The sequence below is a fragment of the Aptenodytes forsteri genome, unplaced genomic scaffold (assembly GCF_000699145.1).
Source record: "Aptenodytes forsteri isolate BGI_AS27 unplaced genomic scaffold, ASM69914v1 Scaffold257, whole genome shotgun sequence".
In the NCBI taxonomy this organism is placed as follows: domain Eukaryota; kingdom Metazoa; phylum Chordata; class Aves; order Sphenisciformes; family Spheniscidae; genus Aptenodytes; species Aptenodytes forsteri.
In genome coordinates, this window is record NW_008795194.1 from 6,600,234 (window position 1) to 6,617,702 (window position 17,469).

At 37.7% G+C, this 17,469-nt stretch overlaps 1 protein-coding gene across 5 annotated transcripts in view; it reads left to right on the plus strand.

The window, feature by feature from the left end:
• Window positions 1-17,469, plus strand: part of CREM (cAMP responsive element modulator) — a 30,534-nt gene that overhangs the window by 3,573 nt on the left and 9,492 nt on the right. For 2 of the 5 annotated variants that reach the window (XM_019471892.1, XM_019471893.1), the window contains exons 2-5: window positions 4,854-5,000; window positions 8,924-9,015; window positions 9,159-9,304; window positions 15,794-15,982. In XM_019471892.1, coding sequence (XP_019327437.1) covers window positions 4,854-5,000; window positions 8,924-9,015; window positions 9,159-9,304; window positions 15,794-15,982 — 574 coding nt within the window. The remainder of the gene's footprint in view (window positions 1-4,853; window positions 5,001-8,923; window positions 9,016-9,158; window positions 9,305-15,793; window positions 15,983-17,469) is intronic. The other 3 variants (XM_019471894.1, XM_019471895.1, XM_009278637.1) reach the window with 2 other exon arrangements.

Consider the following 17,469-nt stretch of genomic DNA (forward strand, 5'->3'; position numbering starts at 1 on the left):
AAAAGTCCTTGACTAGTGTAAGCACTACCTAGCAACACCTAAAACATCGGTGCCTTATCAACTTTGTTCTCATCCTAAATCCAAAACACAGCACTGTACCAGCTACTAGGAAGGAAATTAACTCTATCCCTGCCGAAACCAGGACAGGGCCTATTATACATTATTAGTAGAGAAAAGATAGCATCCTTCCCCGCCCCAGCTTGTGTAGTGGATATTGCTATATACTCCTGCAATTTTTTAGTGATGAAAGTAAAATTACTTTTTCTGCAAAAGCAAAAATTAGTAAGTTAGAAACTAGCAAAAATGAGATGCATCTTTCATCCATTGAGGAAAAATTGACAATTTCTGTCTTTAAAGGATTATTTTTAAAATAAAATTAATTAATGTAGAATAAGATTCCATTTATAGTTGAATTTCTTGCATCCCTCACTTTCAGCCAGTTAATGAATTGACACGGTATTGTTTTGGTGATCCAGCCACCAAAAGAATTAGGTCAGAAAATATTAATTTATAAAAATTTTGGTGGTTGTCTTTGGAAGCTATTGGAAGTGTACAGAGCACTTGTGCAGAAGCTTGGCACCTTTTCTTCAGGGAAGAACAAAGGTGCAAGGTGGAAACTTTCTCAACCTGTTTTGAGATGGGCTTCATGGGTTCTGTCTTACATGCACAGATGTTATATTAATACAATATAGGGCTGTTCTTAAAAGGAACTTAGTTTGGATTGAAATATTCTGATAATGTTGATGATAGTCAAACTTGTATCTTGGAACAGTTACATCTGCATTGGTATTCAAGGAGAAATTAGATGGTTTTTTTGCAGGATTTCTAGAGGCCGTATTGCATTCTGTGTTGCCCTGTGCTCAGCTACACTAAATATAACTCTAAAAATGTAAGAGCAATGTACTTAGACCTTTTTCAGATTTGACAAAAATACCTTCAGTTATGGGTTTTTTCTTTAAACCTACATCCTTGATGGGTTCTTCTTTGAATCACTTTTTGTTGACTTTGTCATGTTCTGTCTATCAATAGAGCTGTCTGCTGGCTTGGTCTGAGATACCATCTGTTGACCTCTTGGTGCTGGCCCTGAACTAGACATGGGTCAGGATTTACAGTGTGAGAACTGCTGTCAGAGAGAGTGGAGGGAGTTTTCCAGAACCTAGAGTTTATAGCCATTGCAAGCTGGGACTGCTCAGGTTTAGCACTTAAGGGGTATTCTCCTTGTGGGCTCTTGGCATCAAACTTTTGTGTTAAATCTTGCTCCCAACAGATTGAGCCCTGTAGAAGTTTGCCAGGCTGTTGTAAATACGGCTCTAAAACTAGCCTGCCAAATGCAAGTCCAGGACATTTAGCAAAATTGATGTTAGAGCATTATAAACCTGCAGCCTTGTCACCATTTTGTGCTTCCTCAAGGGTATGCTGTCACCAAATGCCTGAAATCAGCCTAACCTTGTCTTCCTTAAAACTATGTGCTGCTTTTTTGGCATTAGCTTTGGAATTGACCAAAACTTCCTTGTCTTCAGCTTTTCCTCATAGAGGCTACTCGGTGCCTGAGTGTGGTGAGTCCTTTGCCCTGTCATTAGGTTGGGTTGGCCTTGTCTTTTCGTTTTCCAGAAGTACTTTTCACTTTACTTTGGAGTCCTTGTAGTGTTTAGATTCTACAGCAAGGACAGAAATCAGATGGAGCTGTGCACTGCATACTTCATATCAGCAATGTTTAAGGTATGAGGGGTTGAATGTGAATGTAACCTTTTCCCTGTAGGGAAAAGCTATCTGACCTTGTGTGACGAGAGTACGTACATCCACAGTATAACTGTTCAGATGGACGATGCATCTTGAAGTCAGATAACTGATGAGTAACCTCTTTCTCTGAAAGAATGCATGCACCTCAGTATGAAGGTAGTTCATGATCTTTTTTGCTGGCTACTTTTCTCTCCCCTCTTGGAAGAGGGTGCACTTATATTTCCAAATGTATGAATTATGGGACCATACTGCTATGACGGAATGCATGGTTGATATTTGTTGGAGCTAGACTTGACTGCTGCATACCTAAGAGGATAGAACCCAAAATGACATTACAACATCTGAAGTCTCTTTGCCATTGCCATAACCCTTACACTGTTTAACCAGGTGCTTACTGTGTTAAGCTTCCCCTCACCCTCTCTGTTCCTGAGTTGCTTCTGTGGATTGTTTTCAGTCCTTGTGCCAGACAGCCCTTGAAGTAATAATGTTAAAGGTAGCATTGCTCATCGCTGATGTCAGAAAGTAATTTTTTTGCCAAGTCTGTTTCAGTCAGCATTTATGCATCATAGTGTCAAAAGGTTCTAGTATTTTGGTTAACATGGGAACATTCAATTTGAAACAATGCAAGGGGAAATGTGAATTGAAATTGTTTTAATAATGTCTAATATTTACAAAAAAGATGCAGAATATGAAGTTGGAAAGATTTTTTTTTTTTTCCCAGTCCTAGTTAGAGAAAACAAACCTAATACAAAAGAATCATAGACGTTTTAAAGTTTGTAGGTTACACATTGTGTAACCTTTGGATATTTGTGGAAACTCAGCAAACAGTGATCAAATCAAATTGGGCTGTTTAAATTAGATATAAATGAACAAACAAATCACTTTTGGTTTGATCCAGTTTTAAAATACTACCGCCTCCTCTTCCCTCAGCCCTAGCCCCCCCATTTAATCTCTTATCTGAATTAATGGGAACAAAACAATTCTTCCTGTGATATTGTAAACTTTAGTCTAAAAGAGTATTAGCTGAGTGTGGTTTTCTTTTTTTTTTTTTCTTGTGTAGTTATACTGAATAAGGAGCTTTTAAATGAATGTAGTGTTTCTTAACCTTGAGTACTGGATTACTTCTGATTATATGTGCCTGACCCATTGCGTACTAAGAAGAAACTCATGAACTGTTCACCTTGTACTGTTTTGTGTGTGTTGTACTGAGAAAGTTCTTTCTGATACAGAGTATTGTATCAGATTGCAGCTCTCACAAAGATAGCAGTAAATCAAAAGGTTTGGTGAAATTGCCTTTGTAATGTTTTGAAAAGTTAGCATGCTTTGTAAACATTTAGACTGCTCCATGCTCTTTCCTTGAAGCTTGGGTTTAGGATGATGTCATCTTTGACACAAAATAGATCATACCTTTCAGATCTTCGAGACTTTCTAGATCTCAATCTGAAATACCTATTTCTGATAAATTTCTGATAATATTAATATTTGTTTTATAGATTGGGAAGAAGGTTTGTATGTCCTATTTACATGTTGCCATTTAATGCGGTTTAAGGAAAGATTGTTTCCATTTCAGCATTAGAAATGCCCTCAATTGTTCCCTTTCCTGAAAAGTGGTTCAGTTTCCTATAACAATTGAACAATTACATAGTGAGTGTTGACAAGATCCTGCCTCTGTTTCCTAGAAACATTGTTTCTTCAAGATAATTTGAGCCAACATCTGGTCTTTTTGATAGTAGTGCCTCTTAATAGTAGTTAAAATTTTTCTCTTGCCTCAAGAAAGGAATGTTTCCTAGACAAGCAATGTCTTATGGATCAGGAGTGAAAGCTTTAATATTTGGAATTTAAAAAAACCTTCAGTGTGAATACAGAAAAATACAAAACTTTCTTTAACTTTTTTTTTTTATATTCAGCATTCATCATGTTTTTCTTCTCACTGTCATCTCTTTACCTTTACTGCTTGTACTGCTTTTGGGGCTAAGAGCAAAGCTAGGAAGGGAATAGTACCAGCGTTTTAGATATGAGTCTGGGTTTATTCTTGTACATGCAGAATATAGAAATAAGGTTTTTCAATGCAGTTTACTTTGAAAAACAATATCTCTTTTTATCATGTGATTTATGTTTGTCATTCTTTTCCTTTTCTGAGTTTAGAGATGTTTCATCACAGAACTTGAGATCAATCATAGCGTTTTCCCTTTGCTTCAGTATTTTGTTTCTGTTAATAGACTCAACAGTAATAGCATAAATATTGAACTATTTCTTAGTCCATAGCTGTTTAACTGTTTCTTAACCCATTCATCCTCAGTACCTATGGTTGAGAGCCAAGGGCTGGGGAAAGCTGTGTGTGCTCTAAAATGTCATCAGAAAAAGGGATCAGATTATTCCTAAACAGAACACTTCCTTCAGCTGTGCAAGGCTTAAAGATGATTCAGCTGTTCTTTATTTTTGTTGTTGTATCGAAGCACTGATAAACTCCAACTCTGTTTTTCTTGATATATAAATATATAGAAAGAGAATTTGTTAAACTAAATCAATTTACAAATCCATGTATTGCTTTATTTAACAGGGTTGGGGTTGTTTTTTGCTATCTGAAAAGTTCTCGTGTCTCTTGAGACATCTATCTGAACAGCATAACTTCTTGCCTAACAAATAAAGCAAAACCAAAGCAGTTCTAGATTATTTTTTTCTTTTTTTTCCCCGACTAAGAACATTCTGCCCTGTATGTTGTTGCAGTAACATACCGCTTCAGTGAATATGGATATTTTTTGTAACATTTCTTGAGGTTCTTCCTAACCTTCATGCTAGCAACAGCAGATTTAGTGCGTAATAGCTTAGGGTTGTTTTTAATTGAGAAGAAAACATGAAGTCTCTGGAGAAAAAAAAAAAGAAGAAAGATTTGCCATTTGTTAGGGGACAGTTTTAATCTTTCCATACCATTTGGAAAGCTACACACCAAACTTTTACTAGTAAAACTAGTTTATTTCTGTGTGTGATAATTACACACATCTAACCTCTTTTACATATGGCATCAAAACCAGTTTGTTTTAGTATCGCTTCTAAAAGCATTTGCTGAAGTCTTAAGGCATGTTACTTAAACGTGATGGTTGTAATTTTTGCAGGTTTCTGTAGCTGCATCAAGTGCTGGAAGAGGATCTCCAGCTGTAACTCTAGTGCAGTTGCCTTCTGGTCAAACTGTTCATGTCCAGGGTGTCATTCAAGCCACACAGCCCTCAGTCATTCAGTCACCACACATGCAAGCTGTTCAGGTTAGCTCTTTTATTGTTACATTTTCATGAATATTTGGTGCCTCATAACTCTTCCCCCCAACCCCATCTTCAGTTTCTCTTCATTTCTACCAGTGCTGCAAGATTTACTCATATGGTGCGGGAAACGGTGGGGGGGGAAGATGGCAAACTGCCAACCAGTAGCAGCTCTACAAGCATTGTATAGCGATTCCTTAATGCTTCCTGTTTATCTTTTAAGAATTTGTCTTGGAACCCTGAACTTACGCAACAGCAAATTTGTGTAATAATGTGGCCTTACTTTAGTGTACCTTGCAGTTTTTCTGTTTTGTTAAATTCTATGGACATCACGTTTCTAATGAGACTATGAACTCATAAATTTGTAAGTATCTCATACTGTATTTTTGGAGAGCATCTGGACGTAATGGAACTAAACATATTATAGTCAAATGATTCCTTGTTGTTTTTAGCAGGCCCTGTTAGAGCATCTGGTATTGCTTTTTGTGGGTGTGGATATATAAAGACCAAAAATAAGGGCAGCCTCAAAATAAACATTTATTTGGCAAATCTTCACATGTTTAAAGTAGCTGATATTAGAAAACAGGGACCGGTGCAAAGTGCTTAAGAGTTTTCAAAGCTTTTAAATAGTGAAAAAGACTAAAGAGAATGAACTTGCAGTGTTTTGAAAATGACTTGGCCTCCCATTGGTGTTTTTCTTGTAGCTAGGAATGCCTTTGCTCTAGTTTTCTTAAAATCTGATTGTGAAATGTCAACTGAATTGCTTCTTGCAAATAGAATTGATATCTCTGTCATAAGTGAGGCTATACACCTGTTATGTGTGAACTGTTTTACCTGCAGTCATTGCAACATGTTAAGGAAAAGACATGCGTTGTCAGTCTTCTTGAGAAGCCACCTTGAATGTTTGAGACTTCTTAGTAGCTTTCAAGTATAATAAATAAAAAGGCATATGTAAGTATGATTTATCTTAGAGAAAAAGAATAAAACCTTGGCCAGATACTGAATATTTTATTTCTAAGCAGTAGGTGTAGATGATGGGACCTGGTAAGGTTTTGAAATTCTAGATCTCTATTGAAACAGGTGCAGTAGATGGCAAGAGACTTGGGTTTGGTCAAACTTGAAGTCAAATCAGAGCATTCAAAATAAATACTTTTTTTTATGGAATTCTTTCTAACTGTAGCTTACTGGAGTGAACTTTATCAGCTAAGGATATTACAGTCATTCCCAGTTTCTGTCACTGCTTTTCAAGTCAGCGTAGTCAGGACATACATGCAAAAATAGAGGACTTGCTCCAAAGCTCAGAAGGAGGAATTTCTCTGGAGTCTCCTGCCAGCTGCTGCTGTGTCTTAGGGGAGTGGAAGTTGACTATTTGTTGTATTGAGTAAACTCTGGCTGTCTTCCCTTTCCCAAAGGAGTAGAGACAGGAAAGCTGTGTCCTGATTAATACTGACCAGATAGTTCCAGGGTTTTGCTTTGGTTTCATTTGAGCATGCTAATGGCAAATAAGGTGACTATACAAGAAGGGCTTGAAGATGCTGTAAAAGACTCCATTACAGAGGTTGTTCAGCCCTTCTGTGATCCTCTTAAGTACTTTATTCTGCCACCTGGCATGTCCTCCAGATCATTTGGCTTTAACTTGATATCCTATCTCTGCCAGACAGTGGGGAACTTGGGAAATGCTATCAGTTTAACTTAAAAAAAAAAAAAAAAAAAAAGTATGTTGAAGGTTGATGTTAAAGCTTGCATGACCTCTCCCTCAAATACCTGCAGCTTTAAACTGGAAGGTGTTCAAAATTTTTTCTTGTAATGCTGTTGCTTTTGGGATGAAAAAAATGCTTATCTATATCATGTTCCTTACTGTTTTGTTAATGTTGTTTTACTTGTAGGAAAGTTTGAAGTTCAGATTGTTATTTGACTTTTCTACTTGCTCCCCCCTGTAATGTATGAGGTATTGGCAGACTAACGTGAGCTCGAAGTTAAGTTTGTTCAGAGTGGTGTGGCAAAGTTGAAGTCTGAATGATGTCCAGGAAAAAATGACAATGGTTTCCATTGGTTAGCATTGTGAACGTGGTTGCTTGCTATTAGAACAAACTGAAACATTAAGCTTATCTCTTTGTCTTGACGAAAATTACAACTTTTGAAATTTCTTGCAGAAAATGTCCTCTTCTACATTAAAATGCTGAAATTGTCTCGTGATTTCCTTACCTTCTTCCCAAAGTACGACTGTTCCTGACTTCTTTGGCCATCTTCACAAACTAGGGGTAGCTGTTGGTAACCCTTAGTGGAATGGGAAGGTTTAAAGGCACTAAGGTCTTGTTTTCCTGCTGTTTGTCCTGGGACAAATAGATCTCTCCCCGCCCCCTGCCCTTCCCCGCAGAATGAGAGTTTTGTTTTGAGATAGGATGCCCAGACTCTTGGCTGTGTAATACTGTCTTAGTTTTGAAGGTTTGTGCCAGAGGCTTGAAGGTCGATCTACAAGCAGATACCTGTAGGGCACTGGGGAGAAATGTCTTTCAGAAGATCTCTTTGCTGGTCAGCATTGGTCCATCCTGCAAAAGGATGAATACAAACTTCCTGAAGCTCTCGTATCTCTGCCAGTCAGCCCTGAAGTCTGGTTTGGAGCTATATATCTGTAGACATGCAGAAGTACCTCTCATTATTTCTAGGTGGTCTTTTTTTTTCGTTAGGCAGGTGTAGAGTTTTAATGACATTTCCTACGTATTACCCAGCAAAATGAGACTGCATTAAATATTTTCACACAGAACTGGAATGTAATAAAATTAACAAGTCAAGAGACAATTTTATTCTGCAACAACCTGTAGTTCTTTGAAGGTGTAGTTTTATAGGTTTGAATTGGGGTGACCAAGGCCTATAAATTTCCAGAACCTTTCAGCCAGTTGTTTTCTGTTGAGGTCAAGCAAGTTTTGTTTCTAGCACCGAGCGCTCAGGCCTGGCAGCCACATTAGTTCTAGAGCTCTTCCTTGTCTTCCCAGAGCTGCAGGGAAGCCTGCACTGCACCCAGGTCGAACACCTGAGCCTTCTAGTCACTTAACTCATGTTTGTTCAGTGTTAGCTTAACACAGCGCTTAGTCTGAAACTGCAGTCTGGTCTGTCTTTTTGTGAAAAGGTCATTTTCCACACTAACTTTACTGCACTGTTTCAGTTTGGAAATCTTACACACCAGTAGTTCTGAGTAGTTAAATGAATCTAGAAAATAGCATGTTTTCCTTGTTCAATAATCACTTTCAGTTCTGTGTAATAAGATAGTTACTGGTAAAGGGTGTGATTCAGCTCCAGGCCTTAATGTCATCTTGGGTAATTTTAAGAGAAAAAGAACCTGTGAAAATACTACTAATAAATGTCTGAGAAAATGAGACATTGTGGACTTGTCAGGCGTTTTTAAAACTCGCACAGTGTTGCTAAGCAATGTATTTGTATTTATGAGTATGTGTTGGTAAGTGTAATGAATGTGTATGTTTAAATAAACTTATTTTCTAAATAGCTTTGGCGTGGTTGTGAAGAGGCTTTTGTATTGTATACCATTATTTAAGGTGCATTAGTGCAGTATTCTGTATTTTAAATGTTTAATTTCACTGTAAAAGCTAATTAAATTGGGTAATAATTTTATATTTAAAGAATCTTCTGCCTTCAGTACTTTTTCTAGGTGTCATTTACAAAAAAGTAACCTGGATTATTTTGATTTTTTTCTTTTTCAAATGGAAGATGTCATCTAAGTGGCTGTGTGTTGCTAACCTCATAATTTGTGATTTGCTTTGGAAAAAGAAGTCCAAGATCACATGATTAGTGATAAATAAGTGCACAAACTTCCTGTATGCAAACATGGAAGGAATTTTTAAAAATAATCTTTTACTCTGTTGCTATCTTCTTTTTTTATGAAGTTACGAATTTCAGAAACTTTACTATTACAGGTAGCATCGATTGCAGATGAATCTGCAGAATCAGAAGGGATAATTGATTCTCAAAAACGTAGGGAAATACTTTCAAGAAGGCCTTCGTACCGGTAAGGACTTTTTATTTTGATTTTGCTGGTTTTTGAAGGCAGCTTATGTATTACAGCAAAACTGTCTGATAAAAGCCAGTGACTTTAGTTTTCTCATGGATATAGAATTTCAAATGTATAAAATTATTTACATTCTTTTTTAGAAAAATTTTGAATGAACTCTCATCAGATGTTCCTGCAGTACCAAAGATTGAAGAAGAAGAAAAGTCAGAAGATGAAGGAGCGCCTTCTGGAATTTCTGCAATGGCCATGCCAACCAGCCTGTATCATACTAACACAGGGCAATACAGTATGTTTGCAAAGATACTATGTGATGTTGCAGAACATATATAGGAACAACTTTGTTTCTAGAGTTCCATAATGAAGTAGAGATGTTGGATTTTGGCGAAGAATGAGATCTTCTGTATTTCTAAATAATTTCAGTTTTTATATATAGTTTTTCCTAACATGGGCATTATAGACTTTTAGTCTGTTTCTTGTAATGTTTGTTGGTTGCTAGATTTAGTCCTTCTAGAACTCCTGTGCATTAAAAATGTGGAGGTGAGGCTCGGGTGAAGTGAAAAACGTCGATGCTCTTATGTGAATGTTCAGTGTTAGTAATTTGAAACTGCAATGATTTATGTGATTTGCTATGTATTAGTGCTATTCATTACATGAAATGACAATTAGTGAGTTAGACTTTTTTGAAGTGTAAGGTTGGAGTAAGAAATTATTTCTTAACTTTGAATTTTCTTTCTTAAAAGAGCTATGTCTCTTCCTCTCCAATTGTCATGTATGAGCACCTTAGCTGCAGAATTAATCTAAATTGTGGTCTCCAACATTTGATACTTCATCCAAACACAAATTAAAAGCTAGTCCCACAGTACTGTTCTATAGATTTTTTGGGGTTTTTTTTATTCCTGCATTTATGTTAAAAATGTTGCATAACTTGTTCCCCATAGCTTCTTTGGGCTTAATCATATATCATCTAAGGGATAACTTTCTAATAACTCTTTTCAATTACGTATTGGATAAAGCTTCACTCCTACAGGTTTTTTTTTTCAGCTTCTTTGTAATCATATATCATCTAAGGGATAACTTTCTAATAACTCTTTTCAATTACGTATTGGATAAAGCTTCACTCCTACAGGTTTTTTTTTTCATATCTTTTCATGTGTAGCCACACTGAAATGCAGGTATTTTTCCTTTGATATAATGACAGGAAAATTGCAAAATAAATGTGTGGTTTTTTTTTTCCCCGAAACAAGAGAACAGAGCAAGTCTATTAAAACATAGTAATGGCATATAAAAGAGGGTAGAATGGCTCTCTAGTTGTGTTCTAGTCACTCTTAGAATTCTTCAGTTATTTTTAATCTATGCAACTAAAGTAATTATCAACTCTGAGAAAGCAGAATTTCCTATAATACTATCTACCCCTTCAGCATAGAAAGCAATTTTGCTTGGGCTCCTAAGCTGCTTTTCTTACCCTTTCTAAGGTATAGACATAAATAAATGTCTGCTTCATCATGTCCAGCATCTGAAGTGTTCTTTTCTGTGGACTTGTGGTCATGCTAAATGACAGTTATCCAGTACAGAATCTGGCAGATATCCTTGCCCAAATTAAATTATTTTCTTCAATTTTTGAATTATATTTTTGGTTTGGCTTAGGTTTAGTTTAAAACAAAAAAAATTGCAGTTTCAAGGCTTAAAAAGAAGTGCTATAGTGTCTGTACTGTGTTCTAGTGAGACTCCAAATGTTTAGGATTTCTAAGAAATTAGGAGCGTAGGTTTCTTAATTGTATATTCCTCTAGGAAACCAGAGTTGTACTTTCACTAGCAATGTCTTGCAGGAGGTGATTCTTCTTGACTGAGGATGTTTTAATTTGAATATAGCTATAAATCATAGTGACAGGGAAGTGTGTAAAAGAGTAGTGAAATTCAGTTTTTGCTGTCTTGTTCAATAAAACATTTACTTCTGAAAAATCAAACAACAGCATCACCAACAATGTGCTTGAATTAAGAGTCCACAAAAATTTGATGAAATCTTAATTTAAACTTGGTTTTTGCGTGAGCAACGAATAGAAGATTTCTGTTTTATGCTGCTTTTTCTTTGAATAAGTTATATTCATAGCCTAAAACGTGCTATATATTTAAAGCAATTTCACTTGTTAAATAAGTTCTCAGCCATAAAGAGGCATTGCTTCAGGATGCAATGTGAGTCTTCATAGGCTCTCCTGATTCTGGCTCAAAACCTTTGTTTTGAGAGCTTTGTCTTCCTGGAAATGTTTTTTCTTACACAATTTATTAGTTCATTAATTTGATTTTTTTTTTAAGTTAAACTTTGTAAGTTAAAATATCACACATCTTTCGCTGCAGTGAAGTCTGTGTGTTCTCTCTAACTCTGGTTAGGAAAAATTACATCAAAATCTTTCTTAGGATGCTGGTCATTACCCTTAAAGTTATTGCTTGCCAGAAAAGTTAGATTTTGAGTTGAATCCAACTGGTAGCAAGAATAGTCATCTCCTTGTAGTAGAGGGGGTCTTAATTTGGAATTTACCAAAGAGAGCTTGACTGTTTACTTCTAGTCCTTACATGTACAAGGCACAGATCTGCAGCATTTCTGAGCAGCCATCCTGCTGGCTGCCTGTGATCCTCAGGAACTGCTGTCAGCTAAAACCAGGAACACTGTGTGGGAATGCAGCATCTCCTATGTTGATTTCAGTCGGATATGATGCAGAAGGTCACTACACGTATCTTATTTTACCTTTGTCTCCTGTCAATAGCTCTTTACTTCTGCTTATCATTATTGTATCTGAGTACTCTTCTTTTCTTGGCCAGCATTGGTTGCGTGGGTTCTCTTGTGCAGGCATCCAGCAGTTTATGCATAAAGCTTGTACAGTGTCCATGGCAATGAAGAACTGGTCTTGCAGTGTCACTACAGCCATCTATACTGTGCCCTGGTTTAAAACAGATATCATATTACTACATTTGCTGATTCCCTATTTTCTCTACTGTTCTATTCCTGCATAGGAAAGGCAGTTTAGTTGAAAAGATAGTTTTGACTGTATGTTGGTGTCTGGATGTCTGGGATGACTATTTTTGGAAGAACTTGATAAGTAAATTGTTCTGAAAAACAAATACATTTTTTCTATTAGCAGCAGTGGTAGCTGTTCTTTGCTTTCTTTTTACCAGCCAAAACGGTATGTTGCCATGGTTTCCAAATATTTTTTTTTCCTCGGAGCTTCTTGGCTTTGGCTTATGGAAGCAGGCAGACTGACAGGCTTGACCAGCTAGATAAAATGTCTTTCCCAGTTACCTCCATCAACATGTGTGTTATCTTTCTTTAAGGGGAATGGATAGTTTTGCATAAGGCGGTGTCTCGTGTATGAACATTGTAGTCTGATCTGACTACTAACCTTCTCTGTTGAACACTGAAAAAAAATTTGTTTGCCTCACCTGTGATGGTGGTCTAACTGTGCAAGAGTTGCTTGTTCATTTGGAGTGTGTGAATCAACTGCCCCCCCTGCCCCTTTGCCTATTTGTGCATATCTTGATGTTCTGTCTGAAACGATGCAGGAGAAATGAAGATTACTAGTTCTTTTGCCATCTGTTTGTGTTGCTTGCTGTCTTAGGACGGGTTTTTAACAACTGGAGAATTAAGAAATCTTTTGGGAAAGACCAACTTTAGTTGCTTTTCCCAGTTTTGGAAAGGAGGGAAAGATTTGATTTTTCTGGATTAGAGCTGTTGATCATACTCAGAGAACGGTATTAGTATCATATTCAGTCCTAGCTAGAAGAGAAGATGCCATGTACATCCATCTGCATGATGTACAACTCCAGGGACTTTCCAGGAAAGTCCTATACTCTTCATAGAAGGCCCACTTTCCAGTAGAGCTGCAGCACAACAAAAGTCTGTGCAGTGGTTGAGATCAGGACAGTGAATGGGGTGGGGACAGTGTGGTGTTCTGGTAATGTGGCAGGAATCAATCCTGTAAGGGAGGGAGAGTTACTGGAGTTAATTCACTCTTGTTTAGAAAGTACCGGATTGTGATCTGAATGAATAATTGCAGGACAGCTGTGACATAATTGTTTACCCAGGCTCACTGTGGAGCCAAGAACTTTGTATGATTATGTGCTGATGTTTCACTGCTCAGAAACCCAAACTGACTGTTTTTTATGTGGTATGGTGCTGTGATGGTGTAGACATAACATTTTTCATGCTAACTCAGAGAGAGGCAGAATTCAGCTGTGTATAACTTCTCTGGGAGGTAGAGGCGACAAATCCTGCTGGGAAGCTCGTGTGCTGCCAGGAACCTGCTCTTGTACTGGATCTCATGAAGAATAGAGGAGACAATGATTTATTTTTCTTGCTTATTTCTTCTGCCCTGTCCCCAAATGGGGCACTTTCTGCTTTGGAGGCCAGACCAAAACATCATCTTGCTATTTTTTTTTTTATTGCCCCCCCCCCCCCCCCCCCCCCCCACCTCCCAACGCCTTATGGACCCTGTGTGTGGCACCCAGCTAGTTCCTACATTACATGTTCCCCATTCTGAGGGCAGGACTGGAGGTCCATGCTGAACCCTGTTCCAGTATTTCAGGTAGGGCTCAGTGCTTCATTCAGCATGAGAGGAATTCCCCATTTTCCCCCAAAAGAAGCTAAGTTAGCTGCTGGGATTTGGCTGTTTTGGTAGGTAACTCTACTACACTCTTAAAAAATTAGCTGAGCTTGTAATAGGTAGTTACTATTGTCTAATTTACTAATAGTTTACTAATCAACTGTTAGTATTTCAGTGCTCTTTGAAGTGTTATTATCTGATCTTGCCCTTTCAAGATAACCTACTATTGTCAAGACAGAACATTTGAAATCGACTATCTCCAAAACTCACATGGGTGTCTAACAGATTATGTACTCAGTTAACCAGATCTGAACCTTCAAGAATGTCATCAAATACTGTGAATCTGACAGTGCAATCAGAGGACTTGGCAATCCTGAATCTGTACTTGTATGTGAATTTTGTACCATCTCAGACCACTTGAAATACGATGATAATGATTGTAGTTTAGATATCTATTGGGGGAGAGAGAAGTTTGTTACTTCTTGGGAATTGGGTTCTCATCTAAAAGTTCCAGGAGTATTTTAATTAACACAAGAGACATGGATTTGATGGGTGGACCACTCGGTGGATAAGGAATTGGCTGGATGGTCATGCTTAAAGAGTTGCGGTCAACGGCTCGATGTCCAGGTGGAGACCAGTGACACATGGTGTCCCTGAGGGGTCTGTATTGGGACCGGTGGTATTTAACATTTTTGTTGGGGTCATGGACAGTGGGATTGAGTGCACCCTCAGAAAATTTGTGGATGACACCAAGCTGAGTGCTGTGGTTGATACTCTAGTGAGAAGGGATGCCATCCAGAAGGACTTTGGCAGGCTAGAGGGGTGGGCCCATGAGAACCTCATGAAGTTCAACAGGGCCAAGTGCAAGGTTCTGCACCTGGGTCGGGGCAACTCCCAGTATCAATACAGGCTGGGCAATGAGTGGATTGAGAGCAGCCCTGTGGAGAAGGACTTCGGGGTACCCGGCAATGTGCACTAGCAGCCCAGAAAGCCAATTGCATCCTCGGCTACATCAAAAGAAGTGTGGCTAGCAGGTTGAGGAGGGTGATTCTGCCCCTCTACTCGGCTCTCATGAGACCCCACCTGGAGTACTGTGTTCAGCTCTGCGGCCCCCAGCATAAGACAGTTATGGACCTGTTGGAGTGGGTCCAGAGGAGGGCCACAAAGATGATCGGGGGCTGAAGCACCTCCCCTATGAGGACAGGCTGAGAGAGCTGGGGTTCAGAAGAGAAGTCTCTGGGGAGGCCTTATAGCGGCCTTCCAGTACTTAAAGGGTGCCTACAGGAGAGATGGGGAGGAACTCTTTATCAGGGAGTGTAGTGATAGGACAAGGGGTAACGGTTTTAAACTGAAAGAGGGTAGGTTTAGATTACATATTAGGAGGAAATTCTTTACTGTGAGGGTGGTGAAGCACTGGAACATGTTGATTCTATGATTTCTGCTCTTAACAAAGACATTGCTAATTTCAAAAGGAATATACAACTAATAACCTCTCTAGGGAATTTGAATTTTGTCTCAATATTTAATTATCATGAGCAACACAATATGATTTTTTTTAATGGGGAAAGTATATTTGTATTTTTCATGTTGTTGATTACATGGGGGAAAAAAAACAACCCCTTTGTTCTGTTTCTCTTTTTACATAAGTATTGGACTCTTTACAGCTTTGTACAACTTGGAAAAACATTGTTGGGCTAGACTTTCTCTCACACTAAGGAAAGGATTGTGAGTGTCAGAAGACTTGCTCTTCCTTTGTCTAGACGTCCTGGTTTTTGTTTTGTGGGAGTTGATAAACATAGTTTTTTGTTTTTTTTTTTTTAAATAACTTTTTTACATTAGTGTTTAAAACAACAATGATCCTCTATGGCTAGGAATTACTATTTTTTCTTTTTTCTTGTGTTAAAACTATTTTAGGAGAGTTAATATTTCTGGAAGTGTAGAGATAAAATGTGTGGAACACTGCTTTTTATCTGTTATACACATGGCATGTACTATACAACAGGCTTTATATTTGTGGAAATCAGTATTAACATTATTATTAATTTTATTGTGCAATTGATCTTTAAGCAAGGAGAGGACCAAGAGTCCTGTCATACAATGCTTATTTTAAAAAGGGAGATGTGCTTTTTAACGTGTTATATCTCTTTCTATTGCCTAACTTTTCTTTTCCTTTTTATGCTTAGTTACTATAACTGAAGGTGGTGCAATCCAGATTTCCAATCCAGCCTCTGATGGTGTCCACGGACTACAGACGTTGACAATGACAAATTCAGGAGCTCCTCAGCCAGGTGCTACCATTGTGCAATATGCAGGACAGTCACCTGATGGCACACAACAGTTTTTTGTTCCTGGAAGCCAAGTTGTCGTTCAAGGTATATTTTATTAGTCTACTGTGTTTTAATTTTTTCATATGAAACAATTTTTCTTAAAAGGCTTTTTATTTTATGTTGACATTATTGCACTATTAAATAAAATATTTATGCATAACAAGATGAAAGACAGTCTTAGGAGGAGACTCAGCTTCTCGTAAAGCAGCTACTTCTTTTGATTAAAAAAGTTATGAGGAGGAAATAACAGTATAAAATCACTTTCTGCTTTGAATTCTGTTGTCCAGACTCTGAGAGATGTTTAATTGCAGTAAAGGTGCTGTTACAGATTGAAATAAGATGCTGAGGGTGCATCTCATTTAATATACAAAACTAATTTGTTTTTTCAGAAGTTAATCAATCTTAATGAAACACAAGTTCTGAAGTTAGTTGGATATGTTTAGGGCAGAATTTCCTTGCAACTTAAGACTCTTGTATTTATTAGAAAGGAGATCCTTTACTGAAGCTAGTTTTCTCACAGAAGAACACTTTGTAGGTCCTATAAAATGCACACATGTGAATTGAACTGTGAATAACGAATTCTTGAACCTTACTGTAGTTTATGCAGGATTTTTTTTTCCTTCCACTGTTCCCAGCCTTTTGGAAACGCTGAGGGAGATTGAGAACCAAAGGTATCTTGGATTCTTATAAATATGAGGGAAAGTAGGGTTGGGATTTGGGTTATGCTGAGGAAAACCTTTGAAAATGGGGAAGAGATTTCTGTATTGAGACACTAAATTAATGGCTGCCATGGAGGATGTAGGGAATTTATTTTCTCTATTTTTTTTTTAATCGGTACAGGGAAGTAGGGAGGGAGGGCTGTATGAATGCTTTCTTAAGCCAAAACAGCTATCTGAAATAAACCATGAGAGGAGCTAGGAAGACTTTAAGTATGTATTCATGGATTGTATGAGAGTCATCAATTAAATGTAGACATGGATATCTGAGATAGTTGGTGAAGTCCAGGTTGAGGTGCTGCTTTTTTTTTTGATCCCTAATATGGATGTTTGAAGTAAGTTCTGCCTTTAAGTGGCTGTTTCTCTCCCTTTGCTGTAAAGGAAGCCCAGGATGTAAATAAAGCTAATAGGTTGTAGATATCTGAACTTGTTGAGGCAATGCTAAATAATGATACCAAACTTGGATTCTGCCATTGCCTCTGGTTGATTCTTTGCTAAAATACATTGTCTTCCCAAGACTTTTCAGAAGCATTTCAAGGAAGCTCTAAGACTGTAATATGAAAAACCCTTAGCCAATATGTTAGTTTTCATCATGCAGAGAGCACTGTTATAACTTCCCTAAATATTGTTATGAATACATTCTTAGCAAAGCCTTAAGACCCAAATTTGGCTGTTCCCCAAACAAATTTCTCACTCTGGTAGTGCGTGTGGTCTGCGTGTGAGTCTAATATGTTTTCTATAGACATGCGTACACATCGCTTAAATTAGAGGACTTCTCTGTCTCTCCAGGTTGACTGTAGTATTTTGTATGTATTG